Source organism: Rhinatrema bivittatum, chromosome 4 (assembly GCF_901001135.1).
Source record: "Rhinatrema bivittatum chromosome 4, aRhiBiv1.1, whole genome shotgun sequence".
In the NCBI taxonomy this organism is placed as follows: domain Eukaryota; kingdom Metazoa; phylum Chordata; class Amphibia; order Gymnophiona; family Rhinatrematidae; genus Rhinatrema; species Rhinatrema bivittatum.
The window spans coordinates 14,809,670-14,828,157 of NC_042618.1; the positions used below are offsets into that span (position 1 = coordinate 14,809,670).

An 18,488-nucleotide genomic window follows, 5' to 3' on the forward strand; every position below is an offset into this window, starting at 1 on the left:
ATTGGTGCGGACATGTTGGCGGTGGCCGGATACTGCCAAGCAAGTTCACAGGGACCCGGGGAGTGCAGGTTTCTGACAACAGCCTTACTAGTTTTGGTAGCTGTTTCCATTATTACAGAGTTTAGTGGTAAGGCAGGGGGTCAGGTGATGAAGAGGCTTGAGTGCTGGATTACATATGGGATCATCTCGCAGGTTCATCTACCCAGTATGGAAAAAACAAAAAACAGCTTGTATAAGGAGCAATCCCTTCTAAGTGGCCTTGCTTCTATGGTTGGCATCGGGGACATACCCTTGCAGCGTTGATAGGGATAACTGGGAAGACTGGATAGGCCCACTGGGCTTTCTCTGCCACATTACCCACCGTGGTACCAGGTTTGTATAGCAGAACCTCCTTGTATTTTTTTTTTTATATTCACAGACCGTGACAGTTCAAAACGAGAATATTTCAGTCAGTTTTATTTTTATTGTTTTAACTTTAGCCCCATTTCGGATCCTGTGGAAGAAAGGGTCTTCCAGAGCTGTGCAAACCAAGAAAGCAAATAAATAAATAAATAAACATTTTAAAATACTCTTTAAAAAAGTTAGAAAATATGATGGCACTTAAGCTATAAGCACTTAAAACGTGTTGGTCGAACTTAATCATGGTTTTGTGTTCTTTGCTCTTGTCTTTTGTACACAGTATTGTACATTACATAATGGATTCAGCTTCTATTTAACCCTTAATCCACCAAAGGGACACAGAGCCCTGAGATTGTAACATTACCATGATTTGACTAGAAAGCTTCGAAGCCTAAATTTAATTTAACAAATAAACAAAAAACCTGCCAGAACTGGGCTTCATGCATGGAGCTGGCTCTCTTTTTTTTTTTTTTTTTTTTATCAGCATTACGGCATTAAAACTGAAAATTTCTTCAACAATATAAAGTGTCAACAAATTTTTTTTTTTTTTTTTTAAATGACCCACTCTTTAATGCAGTCACTAAATTTTCCCCTTTAGAAAAAGAAACAAACAATCAGCCTTTTTTTGTCAGCTTTTGCAGGTTCATGGTCAGTGTTCTTTGAAGACATGAATTTTTGCTTTAAAATTTCATTTTGCCATTGGTTTTTCAGGTAATGTCCACAGTGTGTTTCATGGTGAAAGCGATCAAACATTCATGATGTAACGTGCTGATGTCACATCAGCCTCAAGCTGATTTTGGAGGTTAGAAAGATGATGCATCCAATACATGAAATTAAAAAAAAAATGTCGTCTGCTTCACGTGCCAAGGTCAAATATGCATTATCTGACTTGCCAAGCACCAGAAACCCCCTATCATGTTTTGTTCACCACGCATGAACGTCGCAGCTTACTGCAGGTACCATTCAATAGGCGAACCAGTCTCATCTTTTCTCTTTTAGTAAGGTACTTCTATAGCATGATAGGTGCCTTCTGCAATCATTGTGCCCTGGTGGGATAAGTCTTCCAGTTGCATTGCCATGGCAACCCATCTATTTCCCATTCACCATGGCAACCTACCATACACAGACATCCTTGAAGCTTCTACAGTCACCATTCCCCACGTCCTCTGTTTCTGATGCATCACGGCAGAGCAGGTTTTCAGTCCTCTTATGGCACAGTGAATAAAGTCTTCACCGCTTTATACTTCGTTCCAGTTAAATCAGAAGTCTTTATAAGGCACGTGTCTTAACATTTAATCATAAAAGTACCATTTTGATCAATTTATTAAATCAAGAGTCTATTCTATCAGTTTCTATCTTCAAGTAAAGCTTTGTTCTCGTTTTCTCCATCTTTGGTTTCAGTGGGTACAGCCCCATTTTCCAGATCTGAGTGCTGGATAAAGTCGGATAAGGTGCCTGTGTCAGAATTGCACATTTTCTCCCTCTCGTCTTCCTTCTTCTCCTCGTCGCCCGTATAGTGCCTGAAGGTCTCGTAGATCTTGCGCACGTCCTCTGGGATGTTCTTCTTCAGGTCCTTGTTTTTCCGCTTCATCAGCTTGGAGCAGGAGGCGGTGGAGGAAGAGCCAAACTTGTTGACGATGTTGTCCTCCGACGCCCCCTGTCCGTGCTTGCTGAGCTGCTCTGGTCCCTTCAGGCGCAGGTTGTTGGGCCGGTTGTTGATGCTCTCCTGGGAGGAAGCCTTGAAGCGGCCAGCCTCGAGCTCAGCAAAGACGGAGCGCTTCTCCGGGGAGAGCATGTCCAGCGAGTGGGCCCGCTGGTCGAGGCCCAGCCGCCGGCGCTCCATGCTGCGGATGGTGGCCGCCCTCTGCAGCTTGTCGTGGATCTCCACGCTCATCCGCCGGCGGGTCTCTCGGAACTCTGCTGTCACATTGGCCTTCCACTCCGCGGCGTGGGCTTTTATTTCACCAACCTGCACCGCAAAAAACATACAGGAGACAGGGTCAGGCATCAAGGTCGCACCTCTCACTTTGTGTGGCTTTCTTTCTTCTGCCCTCTGTTCTCTCTCCATCCCTCTTCTCTCCTTTCTTCCTCCCCACATTTTCCATCACCCTTTATGTTATGTGCTATTGTGTAATTCAAGCCCTGTCCACTCTACTCCCATATTGTACTTTAAATACTATCAGAAAACCAGAGTTTCTGCCCTACTTTGTGACCTCCCAATCTAAATGGATTTGAATGTTGTTTCTAAATCAGATATAGCACTTTGGCCTCTACACATTTTAGCTATTTGTTTGCAAAAAAGGAAGTTGGGTATATAAATACCAAACCACTGCCAGCAATAAAATAGTACTCTGGTAAGGGCACAAATAATTTACTTTTTATTTATCTAAATCTACTGCGCTATCTATAGCATTATCTATCACGTTAACGCTCCACAGAGGGAATTTGATTGTCATCACATACTGTACTCACTAGCAGTGATAGAAAGTGAACATAACTATTTGTACCGTAAGGACACGTTATCTACCTTCTTGTCACTTCCTGGCTCACAAGAATAGGCTCGTGTGCCATTAAAAATGCCCATGAAGGACTAAAATAGCCACACTGCTGCTGATGGTGCTGGGAAAAAGCTGGGCCACACAGTATTATTTATAATTCAGGTCATGTTGTATTTTTGATGAGTCTCTCTCATCACACATTATCGGGAATATTTGCATGAGAACAGGATCTGCACGTGCTGCTGCTTATCTCCACTCAAAGTCATAATTTTCCAATCGGCAGAAGTGCAATGCGGTGCTCTGCAAATGAGGGCGATGCCGTAAAAACAACAGGACGGCAATCTACCCAGAAGGCGAGCTGCAGAGCGGTGATGGTGAATGCTGCCCTTGGTGGGGGAGTACAAATAGCAGAGGCCAGCCTTCGCGCTCGGTGAGAGAAGCCCCCCCAACTGATTGTTTGTTAAAGATTTGTACATTTATACATAAAGCAGAGGAAAAAAAATTACAGTTCTTCCTACACTTCTGAACTGGATCAACTGCTCAGGGGGAAGCCGGATTAAAACATTAAAATGCTGCTTTATATTCATGTATCTGGAAGAACTGGTGTTCTCAATAAGTGAGAACCCCCAAAAGCTGGAACACTTTCATTCAGTATTTCTACCTGGCTCGTCAGGGCACCTGCGCTATTCTCCCCCATGCCCCGGAGTTATCTATTTATTTATTTGATATACTGCAATTTCACTGAAAATTATCAGAGGTTCACAAAAAACTGCATGCAATTTACAAATGTGATAAAGCATAATTTAGAAAAACTACAACAGAGGCGTTGCTATGTATTTAAAAGACTCCGGCCCATAGGGTCTTCCCCTGAGATGTTGATCATTAAACTCAACAATCACTATCAGTCTCCTCTCCACCCACCTCCATGCTAAGAATGATCCTGTAAAAACACAGGAGGCTTATGGGGATAATTTAAGAAATCGGCACCAACCACACTGGAAGAACCAAAGGGGATGCACTGAACTGGCTGATACATGATCAGTTTCTTATCAAGGGGCTCTCTCGCCAGCTCTCTTCCATTTGGCGAGGTACTCCTCATCTTCTTACAAAATTATTTAGCCCTCCACCACCTCTCTCCATATAACAAAAAATACTATTTTACATAAAGCATATAGGGCCCGATATTCAGCGCCATTCGTTTTAACTTAACTGAACAAATGGTGGAATCTGACCGCCTCCGAGTTATCTGGTTAAGCAGTTAGCCGGATAAATTGGAGGGATTCCGGTTAATTCTGGGTCCTAAAGTTAGCCAGCTAAAGTTATCCGGCTAACTCTGCAGGCCCGGCAGTGATACTGAAAATGGACCTCCACAATAACTTACATTCCAGTCATGGAATTCTAGGCAGGTTCTGAAACCTTTTTACTGGATCAGCAAGTGAATGATCTAAAAATATTGTACATGAGCTTTTGAAACCACAGATGTCACATCAGAGACATTATTCACATCCGGAGATGGGAACTATGTGGTCTCAATTGCTCATTGGATAATACTTTCATTGATGCAGTAAAAGACATCTCGGCCCGCAGAGAATAGAGTTCGTTTTAGGAGCCATACAGCTACTAGTTCACTGCATTACATATTCCAGTCTCTGGATGGAAAGTCAAATTTGTTTCTCTACCTTGGTTATCTAGGAGAGATTTCTTTTGCATTGGTCTCTGTCTTTTTTTTCCCCGATGTCCTCCTCTGACTTCTCCTAACTCCTTTTTATTTTACTGTACTTTGTTGATTTCAGAAGTCGCCTTTCTTTAGTAAAATCAAGGCAACGTACAGTAAAATTAGATTGATTATTGTTTTAATGTATGGCAATCAAAACAAAATAAAACAATAATCACGTAAATGTCTTAAACAGTGAAGGTAAACCCGAATTAGAAAATAGTTTCTAAACGAAGACAATGGTTCATGGTTAAAAATGGATAATGTTAAAAACAGAGACGGTAACTTTGTGAGCAAGCGCGCTTGTTTTATTCGCAAGCGCTCATATGCTGTAATTTTAAATCGTATGTACAAGTGCGCACGATGACTTAAAATACACCAAATGCGCGTCTGCATGCTACGTTTAGGCGGTTAACGCGAGGAAACGTTCTCCGCGTATTTTCCTCAGGTCTTGTTGGCTTTTACACGCACGGGTGCGCGCCCTTGAAAACATGCGCGAGTGAAGCAATTAACCAGTCTGACCACTGAGTCCGCCAGTTTGCCCAGTCACTCTCTTAGGTCCTTCAGCCTGCGCTATCCCTCGTGTACCCTCAGACCCCTCTCACCCGGTCAGTTTCTGGCGAGAACCAGTTCTATTCTGACTTACACCTGAGAAAGAGCAGAAGTAAAGATGTGCAGGTAATAGCCTGACGCGCTGTGCTTGCCGGTTTAAAAATCGGGATTCATGCACGTAAATGTTGGCCCCGCCCCCCCCATAAAAAAAAAAAAAAAAAGCACGCATTCTCTTGCGCACGCGCGTACATGTTTGTGCGTAATTTGCCGGCTTTAAAATTGAGCCTTTTAACGCGAGCATCGCTTAAAAATTCACCCCACAAGGTTAAAACAAAATAGAAAATTAAAATAAACTAAAACTAACGTGTTGCACAAAACTCGAATAAAGAAAGAGAACAGTAGGCCACGAGGGCCAAACTCGACGGTAATCGACGAAAAAAACTTACCGCGGGGCCAGAGAAAGTTAGAGGAGGAACCCCAGTGGGGCAAAGTTATTTTAAATAACTCCGTGAGGAAAAATTCCTGTGTTCAGGAATGTGTTCAGAGCTCCTAAACCGCGAGGCTACTGCTGCGTGGAAAAAAGAAGACTGAAGGGGGACCCCTGCTGGCTGCAGGGTTGGTGCCATGCTGGGCATGCCCAGTAGGGGCCAGTCAAAGTTCTGGAAACTTTGACAGAAGTGTTCCGTGATTGGGCTCCATCCTGATGATGTCACCCATATGTGAGGACTACCACCCTGCTTGTCCTGTGAGAACACAATATACATCACAGTCTTTGAGTAATTAATTAAAAATGTAATACAGAAAAGGTATTACTCAAAGATTTAGAGTTGTAAATATTTTGAGCAGAATTCCCCTAGAAGTGCAGTGTAAGAATGTCCCCCCTTCCATCTTTCACCCTAGTCCCCTGGCCAGACCTCTATCACTCTGCCCTCTCAGGCCCCAACTCTTCTGCTCTCCACTATTTTCCCCCTGCCCCTCCAGGCTCAACTCCTTCCACTCTATTTCCACCCTCAGCCCTCCACCCCCACAGTTTGACCTCTCTCTCATGCAGCCTCTCATCCAAATTCCCTCTAACCCTCTCATACAGGCTCCCTCTCTCTCACACACACACACATAAACATCCCATTACACAGGCTCCTTCTCTTCCTGCACATACACATCCCCTCACACAGGCTCCCTCTGTACCTCTCTCACACACACACTCCCTCTCACATAAGCTCTCTGTACCTCACTCTTACACAGGCACACACACACTGTCACACAGGTTCCCTCTCTCTCTCATACACACACACCCTCATACAGGCTCCCTGTCTCTCTTGCACACACACACACAGACACACACACACACAAACACTCTCTGTACCTCTTTCACATAGACTCACACTCACATAGGCTCCCTCTCTCTCTCATGCACGCACAAACACCCCCCTCCCCGAAAGGCACCCTCTCCTTCTTGCACAAACCTCCCCTTCATTCCTCACACAGGCTCTCTCTCACACACACATACTTGCACACAGGCTCCCACTCTTAACTACACACACACACATACCCCATCACATAGTCTCCCTCTTTCTCATACATACACAAGCAAAATCCCTCTCTCACACACACATATGGGATCCCAATCTCACACTCACATACACACTCCCTCACAATCTCTCCTCATATATACACTCCCTCACACAGGCTCCCTCTCTCACACACATACACCCAGGCACCCCACAGCACACTACCGCTCTCTCATACAGGCTCATGAGCGCTGCTTTCTTGTTCTCACACTGGGCCTTCTCTGCCGCCGGGCCTGCCTATCTTTGCTGCGAGTGGGACGGGCTCCGCTTGTGGCCCGCCAGTCATCCTGATCTTTGGGCATGAGCAGGATGGGCTCGCTTGTGTCCCACTGGGGCTTGTTGTTCCTCAGCTGTGAGCAAGATTGGTTCTGCTCACGCCCTGCCGGGCCATCTTGATTTTCAGCTGTGAGTGGAATGGGCTCCGCTCGTGGCCCAGAGAGCCTTTCTCCAAATTCTGCATGGAAAATACAAATTCTGTGCAGGAGGGGAATTCTGCGTCTGCACTCCACAGTGGCGCAGAAGCCCCCCAGGAGTAGAATTTGTCTCCTTCACGCCATTATCCCTATTGACTCCCTTACCCCATTCATCCCCTCTTCTACTTCTTCCCATCACCCTCAACCCCAGTCATTCCTGTGAATACTCTCCCCTCCCAATATCCCACTCTCCAATACACTCTCTGGCTCTCTATCGTACATTCTTGTCCATCACCCCTCTTTCTCTCTCTTAAACCCTCCCTCCTCCCAAAATCTGGATCTCCCTCCCCCCTCCACTTCCATCACAACTTTGCCTCTCCTCCATCACCATTTCTGGCTTTCTTTCACACATACCCTCCCCCTCCAGTTCTCTCTTCCACCCTATTACCACCAGCTGTTTTGCACCTCCTCTCCATGTACTCCCTCACACATATCCCCCTCTTCCCGCACCCCTATACCCTGGTTCTCTTTCATCACCTCAGAGAGCCCAAGTTTACACTGCTGATTTTAGGAAAATGGGGTAGGATACTGCATTCACCTCCCCTTTATTCATCCAACCTCTTCATTTCTCCCAATGTTTATCCTCTCCCACCACCAACCTCTTGCGACATCAGAATACACCTCCTCTTCATCTCACCCTATTTCAGCATTTACCTCCTCCCCCTCGATCACTTACAGCTCCCCGACCTTGCTCCAGAATGCCTCCTTCCTCCCTCGCTCATCCTGCCTTCAGCTAAATCCCGAGTCCTGGGATCACAGGCTGCAACTTGTCCAGCTCTCTGCTCCCGTTTCTCCCCACATGCTGCCTGCAGTGTCTGCTCAGTCTCACCCCGTCTCTCTCGCCGGTGGAGACCGGAGGGGAATTGGTAAGCGTGGAGTAGACATTCCCTTTTCCAGCCCCTCCCTTCCTGTCCCCTGCACAGAAATACACAGAGCAACTGTTTGAGATCAGAGGTCCTGGCCAATAGATTTGGGGCAAGAGCCCTATGTGCCCTTGGCTAGCAATACCCCGACCTACATCATTACCACAAACAGTAATAAATAATAAAAAAAACCGCCACAACATATAAAATAACAAATAATGAAAACTAACAAAATGAAAGAGTAAATAATTATAAAACAGATCAATCTTAAAAACCATCTATAAACAATAACTTAACTAATACATTAATCATCTGAGTTACTAATACATTAATGATCTGAGTCCTCTACTATTCTTTACAATTTCCACAGTCTCTCATATATTGATTATATTCTATTAATACAAAGTTATACATGGTATTGTATTCGTTCAGTTACTATGTTATATTGTAAAGCGCAATGCTGAATTATTGTTTGAATGTAAGCCGAGGTGATGCTACTTACGTACCCCGGTATATAAAAATCTGTAAATAAATAAATAATAAATCAATCAATTAACCAGAAAGTAGCTGCTAAAATACAAATACATCTTCACTATAGGCCTGAGTAAATAACCAGGCCTTGAAATCATTCCAGAATTTTAAGTAATTCTCATTCCGCATGGTTAAAGGAACCAGGGTCGGTGCTTCCAGTAGGCAAACTAGGTGACTGCCTAGAGCGTGAGAATATTGGGGGCAGCAAAATCCCACCAGCACGAGGCCCACAGGGGGAGAGCCAATACTGCTAAAGAAGGGAGCTCTGTGCTGGAGCTGCCAAGAATAAGTAAATTGAGGGTGGGGGAGGTTCACCTAGGGTGCCAAATACTCTTGTACCATCCCTGAAAGGAACCACTGCATTTCACTGCAGAAAAGCAAACGGCTTTTCTGCAGTGAAATGCAGTGAAATGCAGTACTCTTGTACCATCCCTGAAAGGAACCACTGCATTTCACTGCAGAAAAGCAAACGGCTTTTAGCAGATACGCGCGGAGCCGCGCGTATCTGCTAAAAACCTGGATCGGCGCGCACAAGGCTATGGATTTTGTACAGCCGGCGCGCGCCGAGCCGCGCAGCCTACCCCCGTTCCCTCCGAGGCCGCTCTGAAATCGGAGCGGCCTTGGAGGGAATCCTCTAACGCCCTCCCCTCACCTTCCCCTCCCTTCCTCTACCTAACCCACCCGCCCGGCCCTGTCTACACCTCCCCCTTACCTTTCTCCGGGGATTTACGCCTCCCGGAGGGAGAAGTAAATCCCCGTGCGCGAGTGGGCCTCCTGCGCGCCGGGCAGCGACCTGGGGGTGGGTACGGAGGGCGCGGCCACGCCCCCGGACCGCCCCGGGCCGTAGCCACGCCCCCGTACCCGCCCCCAAAACGCTGCCGACACGCCCCCCGAAACGCCGCGACGACCGGGCCCGCCCCCGACACGCCCCCCCTCGGAGAACCCCGGGACTTACGCGAGTCCCGGGGCTCTGCGCGCGCCGGTAGGCCTATGTAAAATAGGCTTCCCGGCGCGCAGGGCCCTGCTCGCCTAAATCCGCCCGGTTTTGGGCGGATTTAGGCGAGCAGGGCTCTTAAAATCCGCCCCTAAGTATCTTACATCTCAAAACCCGCTTTTCTTTTATTAAGTGGCTTTCCTTCCTAGGGCTGCAAACCTCTGCAGAGAGCACACGCAAAGGGAAGGGGGACTGAGACAAAGCAACCTCGATTCCTGACAAATAAGGCACGGAGCTTGTGCTGAAATGAGTAAACCCATGGAATCCGGGTTCAGCCTATCCTGGGGAGAAAGAAAGAAGTTTCATGTCCAACCTAATCATTCAGGCACTAAGCAAACTGACTGGCAGAGAAAAGAGGAACAGAAAATGCCCACAGAAAGCTGTTCAGTCACAAGGAATAATTACAAGCTCTGCCATACTCCACCTTTGCACTTTTCTGCAATATCAGACATACAATACCTCTTCTTTTGTTTTCCTGGATATGACTCGAAGCCAATCGCCGATCATACTGAGCACCGCGGCAAAATAGGCAAGGCCGACCAGAATCCAGAACCACACTAAAGGTTTGTACCATGTCCGGTAATTAATTTCTATATTCCCACCTGAAAGAGGAACACATTTTTGTTAGCGGCATACAGCTCCTCGATATCTGCTAGCATTCTTATTACCCACCCACCACCTCGTATCCGTCATCAGCACCGAGCTGGAGTTGCAGGGTCCTTTCCTGGGAAGTCTTATTTCTGCCCGGCAAGGCGGGCAACTGGAGTTCAGGAGAACCCACACATGATAGAAAGTACAGCAGCAAATATATTATGTCTAGGGCTTCTGATTTTAGGTGTTTATGGATTGTAAATTTAGGGGTTTGTTTTCCAGCTAATTAGGGGTTCTTTGGGGACATCAAAACCCGGTGTTTATCGGTGTTTTCGTGGCGCTGGTACTATTGTTGGGTTCCTTTTCTAGCTTAATCAAATGCATACATGTTTGCAGCTGAGGAGTCCGTTAGGGTGGAGAAGGCACAAAAATAAAGCCAAGGATCCAGGATAGTCAAAGAAAGGGTGAGAAAGTACTAGGGGAAATTGTATTTTTCTGGTGTTTATCTAATAAACACCTATTTGTTTTTGCATCGGGCTGTTTTATCAAGGTATAATCAGTTAAAACCTACTTTGAGAAAAGTTTATAGGAAACTCCTTCAGACTAGCTTAAGGGACTGGGCACAGCTGTCTCGCCCGGTCCCCCTTAAGATCCAGATCCACAGGGAATCCTGGGTGAAGGGAGGAGCCCCTCACCAGAGTATAAAATCTCAGGGCCTAGAAGGGTTAAGCAGGCCCTGGGGGGATGCAGAGACCCACCATATACAGAGACCTGTTACCTGAAGTTAAGGTGAGATGCACAGACTGTTTTTTTATTTTCTCACTGTAAATGGACTGCACCTAAGGGACAGCCAGAATCTGCCTCCTCATTTCTCTGGCTGTTTCCGAGCCTCTATCGACCAAGTTACCACACCTAAAACCAGAAGCCCTACTTATGTCTTATTAAAGCTATATACATCCATTTAACTATATACCCATCATTGAGAAGAAAGAGGGAAGATCCAATGGGAAAGAGGAAAGGAGAAAAAAAAGAGTTTATTCCTTCACTTGCCGCATGTCAGTACCTGGGAAAAAGAGGCAGAAGCAGAAGGCGCTGTACCAAAATAGTTAAGAGACCACTGAATCTTCCTATCGAGCTCATTGGAAGCAGCAAGCTAGAGGTCCAAGTATGGGCTGATTCCAAGCTCTGCCCTGCTGGGCTATAGTATACATGAGCTTAATGCAAAATAAATATAAATAAAATACAACAACATCAGGCTACAGGGAAGTGCTATTCTGATATCTCACCACCTATTATTTTCACTGAATTGTCTCTCCCTTCTCCTTGGTGATGCTTTATCATGCTAGAAGCCAAGAGGGCTCAATGGATAGAGCAACAGCCTGAGAAACGGGGAAGCTAGGGTTCAAATCCCCACTTCTCCTACTATCAACCCCTTGTAACCTTGGGCAAGTCACTCTAGCTCCCACTGCCTCAGGCATCCACCTACACTTTGGGGCTGGCAGGGTCTTATCATACCTGCATACTTATCTCCACTGCGCACACAGCACCGCGTACATCCAGAAAATGTTAAGTATCATTACTTAACATTCATTATAATCGGAGGCATTTCCACTGGTAAAACTGTGCTTTTACCTGCAGAAACGGAGGCTTGGATTATTGCCCACCCACAACGTGGGCCAAATTGCCTGAATCGCAGAACTGGGTGATTTGATCCGCATCCTTCCGAGGCATCCCTGGGGGCAGCGAGAGAGAGAGAGCAGGCTGCACAACGATGCATGCGATTCTGCATGACAAAACTACCTGCACCGTTTCAGATGGGGAAGGTTATCAAACAGATAAAGCGGGTGCTAATCTCTGCTTGTAATTTTTTTTTCAGGCGCAACAATCAAAGCAAAGCTGCCCGTGGAATATGCACCAATATTATTGCCCCCTTATATGAGCGATGGCTGCCTTGCCGTCACAGAAAGGATGGTGAATGCATACAGCAGCCTCCCGATGTGGGTAAAAACAGGGTTCAACATTCAAGCCAGCCCGGAGTTCTTAGCTGGGAGGGTAAAGCTGGAGATGAAGCAGACTCTGTGGTATTGCAGTACGAAAAGAACTTGCAGAAAGACTAAATGAGCCTTGCAGTCTCTACCTGTGCGCAGCCAGCGATACGGGGCTGTGCCTGCAACCTCTCTCCGCTAGCACCGGCCCTACAGCAGACTAAAGCACAGCTGCCAAACACTGGAGGCTAATGATACTTTACCATGGAAGTTACACATCTGGGATGCAAAACTCTCAAATATCGATTTGGAGGGGATGAACTAGCAGGAAGGAGCCCAGGGCGGGGCCATCCGCTCTGAAGGTGCATTCACTCCATAGGACAGAAGCACCACTGAATATACCCGACTAATCTTAAAGAGAGAGGGATAACTTTATCCGTTTAACTTTAGGGCTACTCTATGGCACAACCAGAGTTAGCCAGATAACTTATCCAGCCAACAGGTCCCACCAGGGAACGCCTGCATGTTATCCGGCTAAAATGTACCTGGTACATGGGGGAAATCTTAAAAAGTCAGCACTCAAGACGTATAACTCACAAGGCATCCAGCTACTGAGTGAGACCTTTGTGACAGAGAGAAAGCGAGAGAGAAGATTACAGATCGAGTTAAACCTGTCACAGCACGCGAGGCAGGTGCTTCTGTGGTGCTGTAACGGTGGCAGTGGATTGGTTTTTGACTGCATTTGTTCCAGGAATCTGGCAGCCGAGTCCCTGAGTGTTCATCAGGTTCAGGGCAGCCCCACACTGCAGTATGACAAACTGATTTACCTGTTCCATTTTAAAATGTTTTCCTCTGCTAGTCTGAGTCCTGTGATAACGTGATGCTAATACTGCATGAAATCATTTCTGAGTTACTTTTACAGGACTGCACATTACGAACTTATGGATACGTTCCCAGAATATTTATGTTTACTTATTTTTATTCATTAGCAAATTCTCATTCTGTGTCAGATTTATAATAAAAGACTTTTTTTTTCCCCCTTGACTGCTTTTAATGACCAGTATAATCTTTTCATAATCTGTTGCAGAGCTTTAAAAATTAATTTTACCTGACCCGGGCAGAAGTGTGCGCAGAATGAGAATACTGCAGTATCCCTCTCAGGACAGAATTTTAAATGCAGGCAGATACCCTTGAATTTAAGTATTAATGATGCCTCATATGAATGCGTACACCCTAGGCCAGCGGTTTCCAACTTGGCAAACAAGCCTAATCCAACAGGTTTCTAGTATATCCAGATATATATATTCTATGCATAATCATTGCGGATACCCCAAAAACCAGACCTGCCTGGGGACAATAGCCATACAGTAGGAAGCTGGGGATATGAAAGAGACAATCAAATACCGCAAAGATAAAAATTAAAGCATAGGAGGAAAGCATTTTTAGAAGAAGTAAAATTCAAGGACAATGGGATGATGATATGAGGCCAAAAGGAGGTAGGCTTGTAACCAAAAGAAGGCATTTCTTCACAGAGAATAAGAAGTGCCACATGGGGTCAGACGAAAAAGTCCACTGAGCTTTACAGCTTTCTGTCTTGCCCTTGTATCTGCCATCCCTTCATCATCCCACCTTTGGCCAGTGGTCATCATCTGGATGCCATGCTAGAATAGGACTTGGGGTATTGGATTAAGTGCTGGTCTTTTAGGAATCAAAGAGGAAGATGACATGGTCTGAGGTGGTCTGCAAGTGGTGGTGGTGGAGGCCAGCACTGTGACAGATTTTGGACATTCTGAGGTCAGAAACCAGGGTTAAGAGGGAGGGCTGAGGGGGTCGGGTGGAAGACATGGTGGGGTGGGGGGCAATGAGATTGATTTGCAAATATGGAATTTGTATGCTTATCTACCCAGGATGGCAGAAAACCAGAAGAAGAATCTCAAGCCAGCAGACTGGATGGGTTGATTACTCCTTATCATCCCTCAATTACTATGCTTCTATGTAATAAGAACATTTATTTATTTATAGAATTTATGATGGCAGATAAAGACCAAAACAGTCCATCCCTGCCCAGCAAATTACTTTCGGTAGTAACTGCCGTTCCATGTAGGTTACTCCCATGCCTTCTGATAAGAGTAGTTACTGCCGCTCCTTGCAGATGGAGGGTTGTGGTTGTTGGTGACTCACTTCTGAGGGGCATGGAGGCATCCATCTGCCGACCAGATATATTGCCCCGGAAAGTATCCTTTTCGCCAGGTGCCAAAATCCAAGAAATTACAGAGAGCTTGCTGACAATCTTCAAGCCTACTGACCACTATCTGATGCTGCTCAACCATGCTGGCACAAATGATACTGCAAGGTACCACACAGATCGTATCAAAGGTGACTTCATGGCTGTGGGAGGTGGAATTCTCAATCCTCCCGGTTAAGGATAAAGACCCAGCCAGGGAAGCTCACATTCTGGAGATAAATGAATGGCTACCTAGATGGTGTCGACGTGAGCATTTTGGCTTCCTGGATCATGGGATGACATTTCAAGGGCTGCTGCTCAAAGATGTGATCCACTGGTTGAAGAAGGGGCACAGCATCTTGCATCACAGAATGGCAAACCTGAGGAGGGCTTTAAACTAGAATCATCGGGGAGGGGTGAACGAAACCCTACGGTAAGTAAAACATTAAACCACAAATGAGAAATATGGGAAAAAAGGGGAATATTTGGAAAGCTAATGCTCATAGTATGAGGAATAAAACCCAGTATCTAGAAGCACTCATGGAAGAAGCTGATTTAGATATCGTAGTTGTCACGGAGACCTGTTCCTCGCAAAACTGACTGGGATATAGTTATACCGGGCAGAAATCTATTCAGGAAGGACTGGGTAGGAAGGAAGGGAGGAGGTGACTGTTACATCTCTCACCTCTGATCCGAACCTCTTCCAAGGACCCGGGATAGAACTTCCTGTAACTCTGGACTGTTTTATAGGTCCTCTAGCTGGGACTTCCTGAGGCGCTGGCTGATGACATCACATTCTCCATGAGTATTTAAGGAAGTCCATTATAACCAGCCAGCACCTTAGCAACAGGTCCCCCATAGCGTCCTTGTGCCCCAATGCACGGTGCTACTTGTGCTTTGTGCCTTGCTTGTTCCTGTCTTGTTTCCTTGGTTGCCTTCTTGATGCTTTGTGCTCACCTGGTCCTGCTTTCCTGTCCATGCCCACGCCCTGCTTGTCTCATTAGTCCTGGTTGTCTTGTTTGACCTTTTCATCTCGGATTGATTCTCTGGATTCTGACCTCAGCCTCGCTCCTACCTTTCCTGTTTGCTGCCTGCCCTGACCTCTGTCTTGGTATCCATTCTACTGTCTGTTGCTTGCTACAACCTTTGCTTGGATTGGACATTCGATCTGGATAGATCCAGGGGACCCACCTAAGCCCTGACAGCCACCAGAACCCAAGGGCTCAACCTGCGGAGGAGATGGTTAGTATAGGCGAAGCTCCAGCTGGACCTGCCTACAGATTTCTCTGCCTGCTGTCAGTGTGGGCCTAGCAGGTTTTATTAGGCTGCGTCAACCGCACCGCTGTCACAAGGGTCCACTTTCTCCATCGGTGTTACAGAAGCATTATAATAAAGAATAAGCAAATGTTGCTTACCTGTAACATGTGTTCTCACAATACAACAGGATGTTAGTCCTCACATATGGGTGACATCACAGGATGGAGCCCAACCACGGAAAACCTCCGTCAAAGTTTCCAGAACTTTGACTGGCCCCTACTGGGCATGCCCAGCATGGCACCAACCCTGCAGCCTGCAGGGGTCCTCCTTCAGTCTTATTTAAAAGCTACAGGCTTTTATTTAAAAGAGTCCTTCCTGAAGGGCTGTTTTGAAGAGAAGTCGGAATGCATCAGAGAGCTGTCTTAGGGTCTCATGATGGTCCTTTAGTTCCGCCACCATCAATTGAATCTGTTCGCCAAATAGATTATTTCCGACAGAAGGCAGGTCGGATAACCTGTCTTGTACTTCCGGGCGAAGGTCAGAAGACTTGAGCCAGGCCCACCTTCTTGCCGAAATACAGCTGCAGATACTCTAGTAGAAGTATCAAAGATGTCATAAGATGTTCTGATCTCATGTTTGCCTGCCTCAAAACCCGTGTTTTCTAGGGTTTGAAATTGTTCTTGAAATTGCTGAGGCAGGGAGTCCGAGAAGTCCTGTATCTGCTTAAAAATGACCCTATTATATTGGGTCATATAAAGCTGCTAGGCGGCAATCCAGGAGATGAGCATGGACCCCTGGAAGACTCGGCGACCAAAGGCATCTAGGAACTTCTGTTCCTTGTCAGGTGGAACAGAAGAGTGAGGCTTTGACCTTTTTTGCTCTCTTCTGTGCAGACTCCACCACTACAGAGTGGTGATCTAACTGTGATTTCTGAAAGCCTGGAGCTGACTGCACCAAATAGGTAGTGTCAGCTTTCCTGTGGACTGGAGGAATGGTGCCAGGATGTTCCCAGTTCTTCTTCAGGAGATCCAGAAGAAACTGGTGGATAGGGATAGAAGTGATTACTTTAGAGGCATCCAGGAATTGGAGCAACTCCATCATCTGGTGCCTATCATCCTGTTCAGTCTGCAATTGGAAGGGAACTAATTCAGACATTTCCTTCACAAAATTTATAAAGGAGAGGTCCTCTGGAGGAGAACGCTTCCTACTTTCAGTGGATGAAGGTGGTGAAGGTAAATCATCGGTGTCTGGAGAGGAATCATCAGTCCAGGTATCATAAGGTTCAGCATCTGTGCCTCTAGGAACTGGAGGGGGTCGGGATGGTGGAATACCTGAAGGTCCTGGTCTAGGCTCCGAAGGAATTGACGGAATTATCAGAGGCACCGATGAAAGCTTCTAAGGCACCGGCACAGGCATCGAGGGCATCGATGGATGGCTCGGTGGCACTGATGAACGTATCGGCACAGATGGTTGGATCGGTGGCGAGGGACATATCGGCATCGATGGCTGAGGCAGAACTCTCAAAGGAGGAATGCGAAACGGTGTTTCTCCTCCCGATGACAGAGTGAGTGGGGAGGGCACCGGCGCCATCAGTGACCCAGGGTCCATCGGTGGAAAAGCGGCTATGAGCGCTTCCATTCTGGAGAGCAGCGGTGCCAACCCTGCTGGAATCGGGTCAGTGATCGGTTCCGGAGTCGGTACCGGTGTCTGTGCTGGAGGAACCTGGAGTCGTTGCATCGCCTTGTTGATGGCCTCCTGAACCATCCGGTCCAGTTCTTCTCGGAGACCTGGAGCAAGCAGCCCCGGCTCCGGAACAGAAGAGGGAGGCAGAGGCATACCGGAGGGACCACCATTAAAGGCGGAGTCGCGGCTCCCGATCCCCTGTCGGGTGAGGGTTGCCTCAGTGACCCGGTCGCAGAAACGGTCGGTGCCTTTTCTGGATGGGGTTTCTTCAACAGCGGCTCAGACGATGGCGAGGTCGATTATTTCGCTCCCTCGATCGCCATCGACACCGATTACGGTGTCGATGGCGATGTTTGCCCCTGCGATCCCCTCGGTCCTGAGGGGGAGTAGAGGGTGTTGATGGCCGAGAAGTCGTCGATGCCAGGAGGTCACCAGCCAGTGGTCGATGCTGGCGCGAAGTTGACTGTACTGGCTCTGATGACGTCGATGCAATGGATGGAGTCGGGGTTTGAGCATGGAAGACAAGTTCCATCTTCTCCATTTTGGACTTGCGACCTTTTGGTGTCATTAGGGCACATTTGGTACAGGTCAAGACATCGTGCTCGCATCCTAGACACATTACACAGACTTTATGGGGGTCTGTGATAGACATGGTGCGGGTACAGTCCGGGCACCGACGGAATCCCGACGCCATGGAAAAAAATCGAGCCGCTGTACGGTCAACGGCCAGTAGGCCGTGAGGGCCAAACTAGACGGTAATCGACGGAAAACGGGTAAAAACTTACCGGAGTACCACAGTCTGAAAAAAGTTAGAGGAGGGACTCCTGTGGGGCAAATTACCTTTTAGTAATTCCGTGAGGAAAATTCCTGTCAGGAATCTCTGTACAGCTCCTTTACCGCGAGGCTACTGCTGCGCGGAAAAAAGAAGACTGAAGGGGGACCCCTGCAGGCTGCAGGGTTGGTGCCATGCTGGGCATGCCCAGTAGGGGCCAGTCAAGGTTCTGGAAACTTTGACGGAGGTTTTCCATGGTTGGGCTCCATCCTGTGATGTCACCCATATGTGAGGATTACCATCCTGCTTGTCCTGTGAGAAATATTAAAACAACAGAATTCCTGGGCTTATGAGTAAGGAGGAGGCACTGTGGATTAATCTGGA

At 46.9% G+C, this 18,488-nt stretch overlaps 1 protein-coding gene across 9 annotated transcripts in view; it reads right to left on the bottom strand.

The window, feature by feature from the left end:
- Window positions 1-439: 439 nt before the first annotated feature.
- The window catches only part of KCNK10 (potassium two pore domain channel subfamily K member 10), a 97,883-nt gene continuing 79,834 nt past the window's right edge, over window positions 440-18,488 (bottom strand). For 8 of the 9 annotated variants that reach the window (XM_029597731.1, XM_029597735.1, XM_029597732.1 and 5 more), the window contains 4 exons: window positions 10,052-10,194; window positions 8,574-8,589; window positions 8,034-8,119; window positions 440-2,368 (listed from right to left, as the gene is read on the bottom strand). In XM_029597731.1, coding sequence (XP_029453591.1) covers window positions 1,745-2,368; window positions 8,034-8,119; window positions 8,574-8,589; window positions 10,052-10,194 — 869 coding nt within the window. In that variant the 3' untranslated portion in view covers window positions 440-1,744. The remainder of the gene's footprint in view (window positions 2,369-8,033; window positions 8,120-8,573; window positions 8,590-10,051; window positions 10,195-18,488) is intronic. The other variant, XM_029597734.1, reaches the window with a different exon arrangement.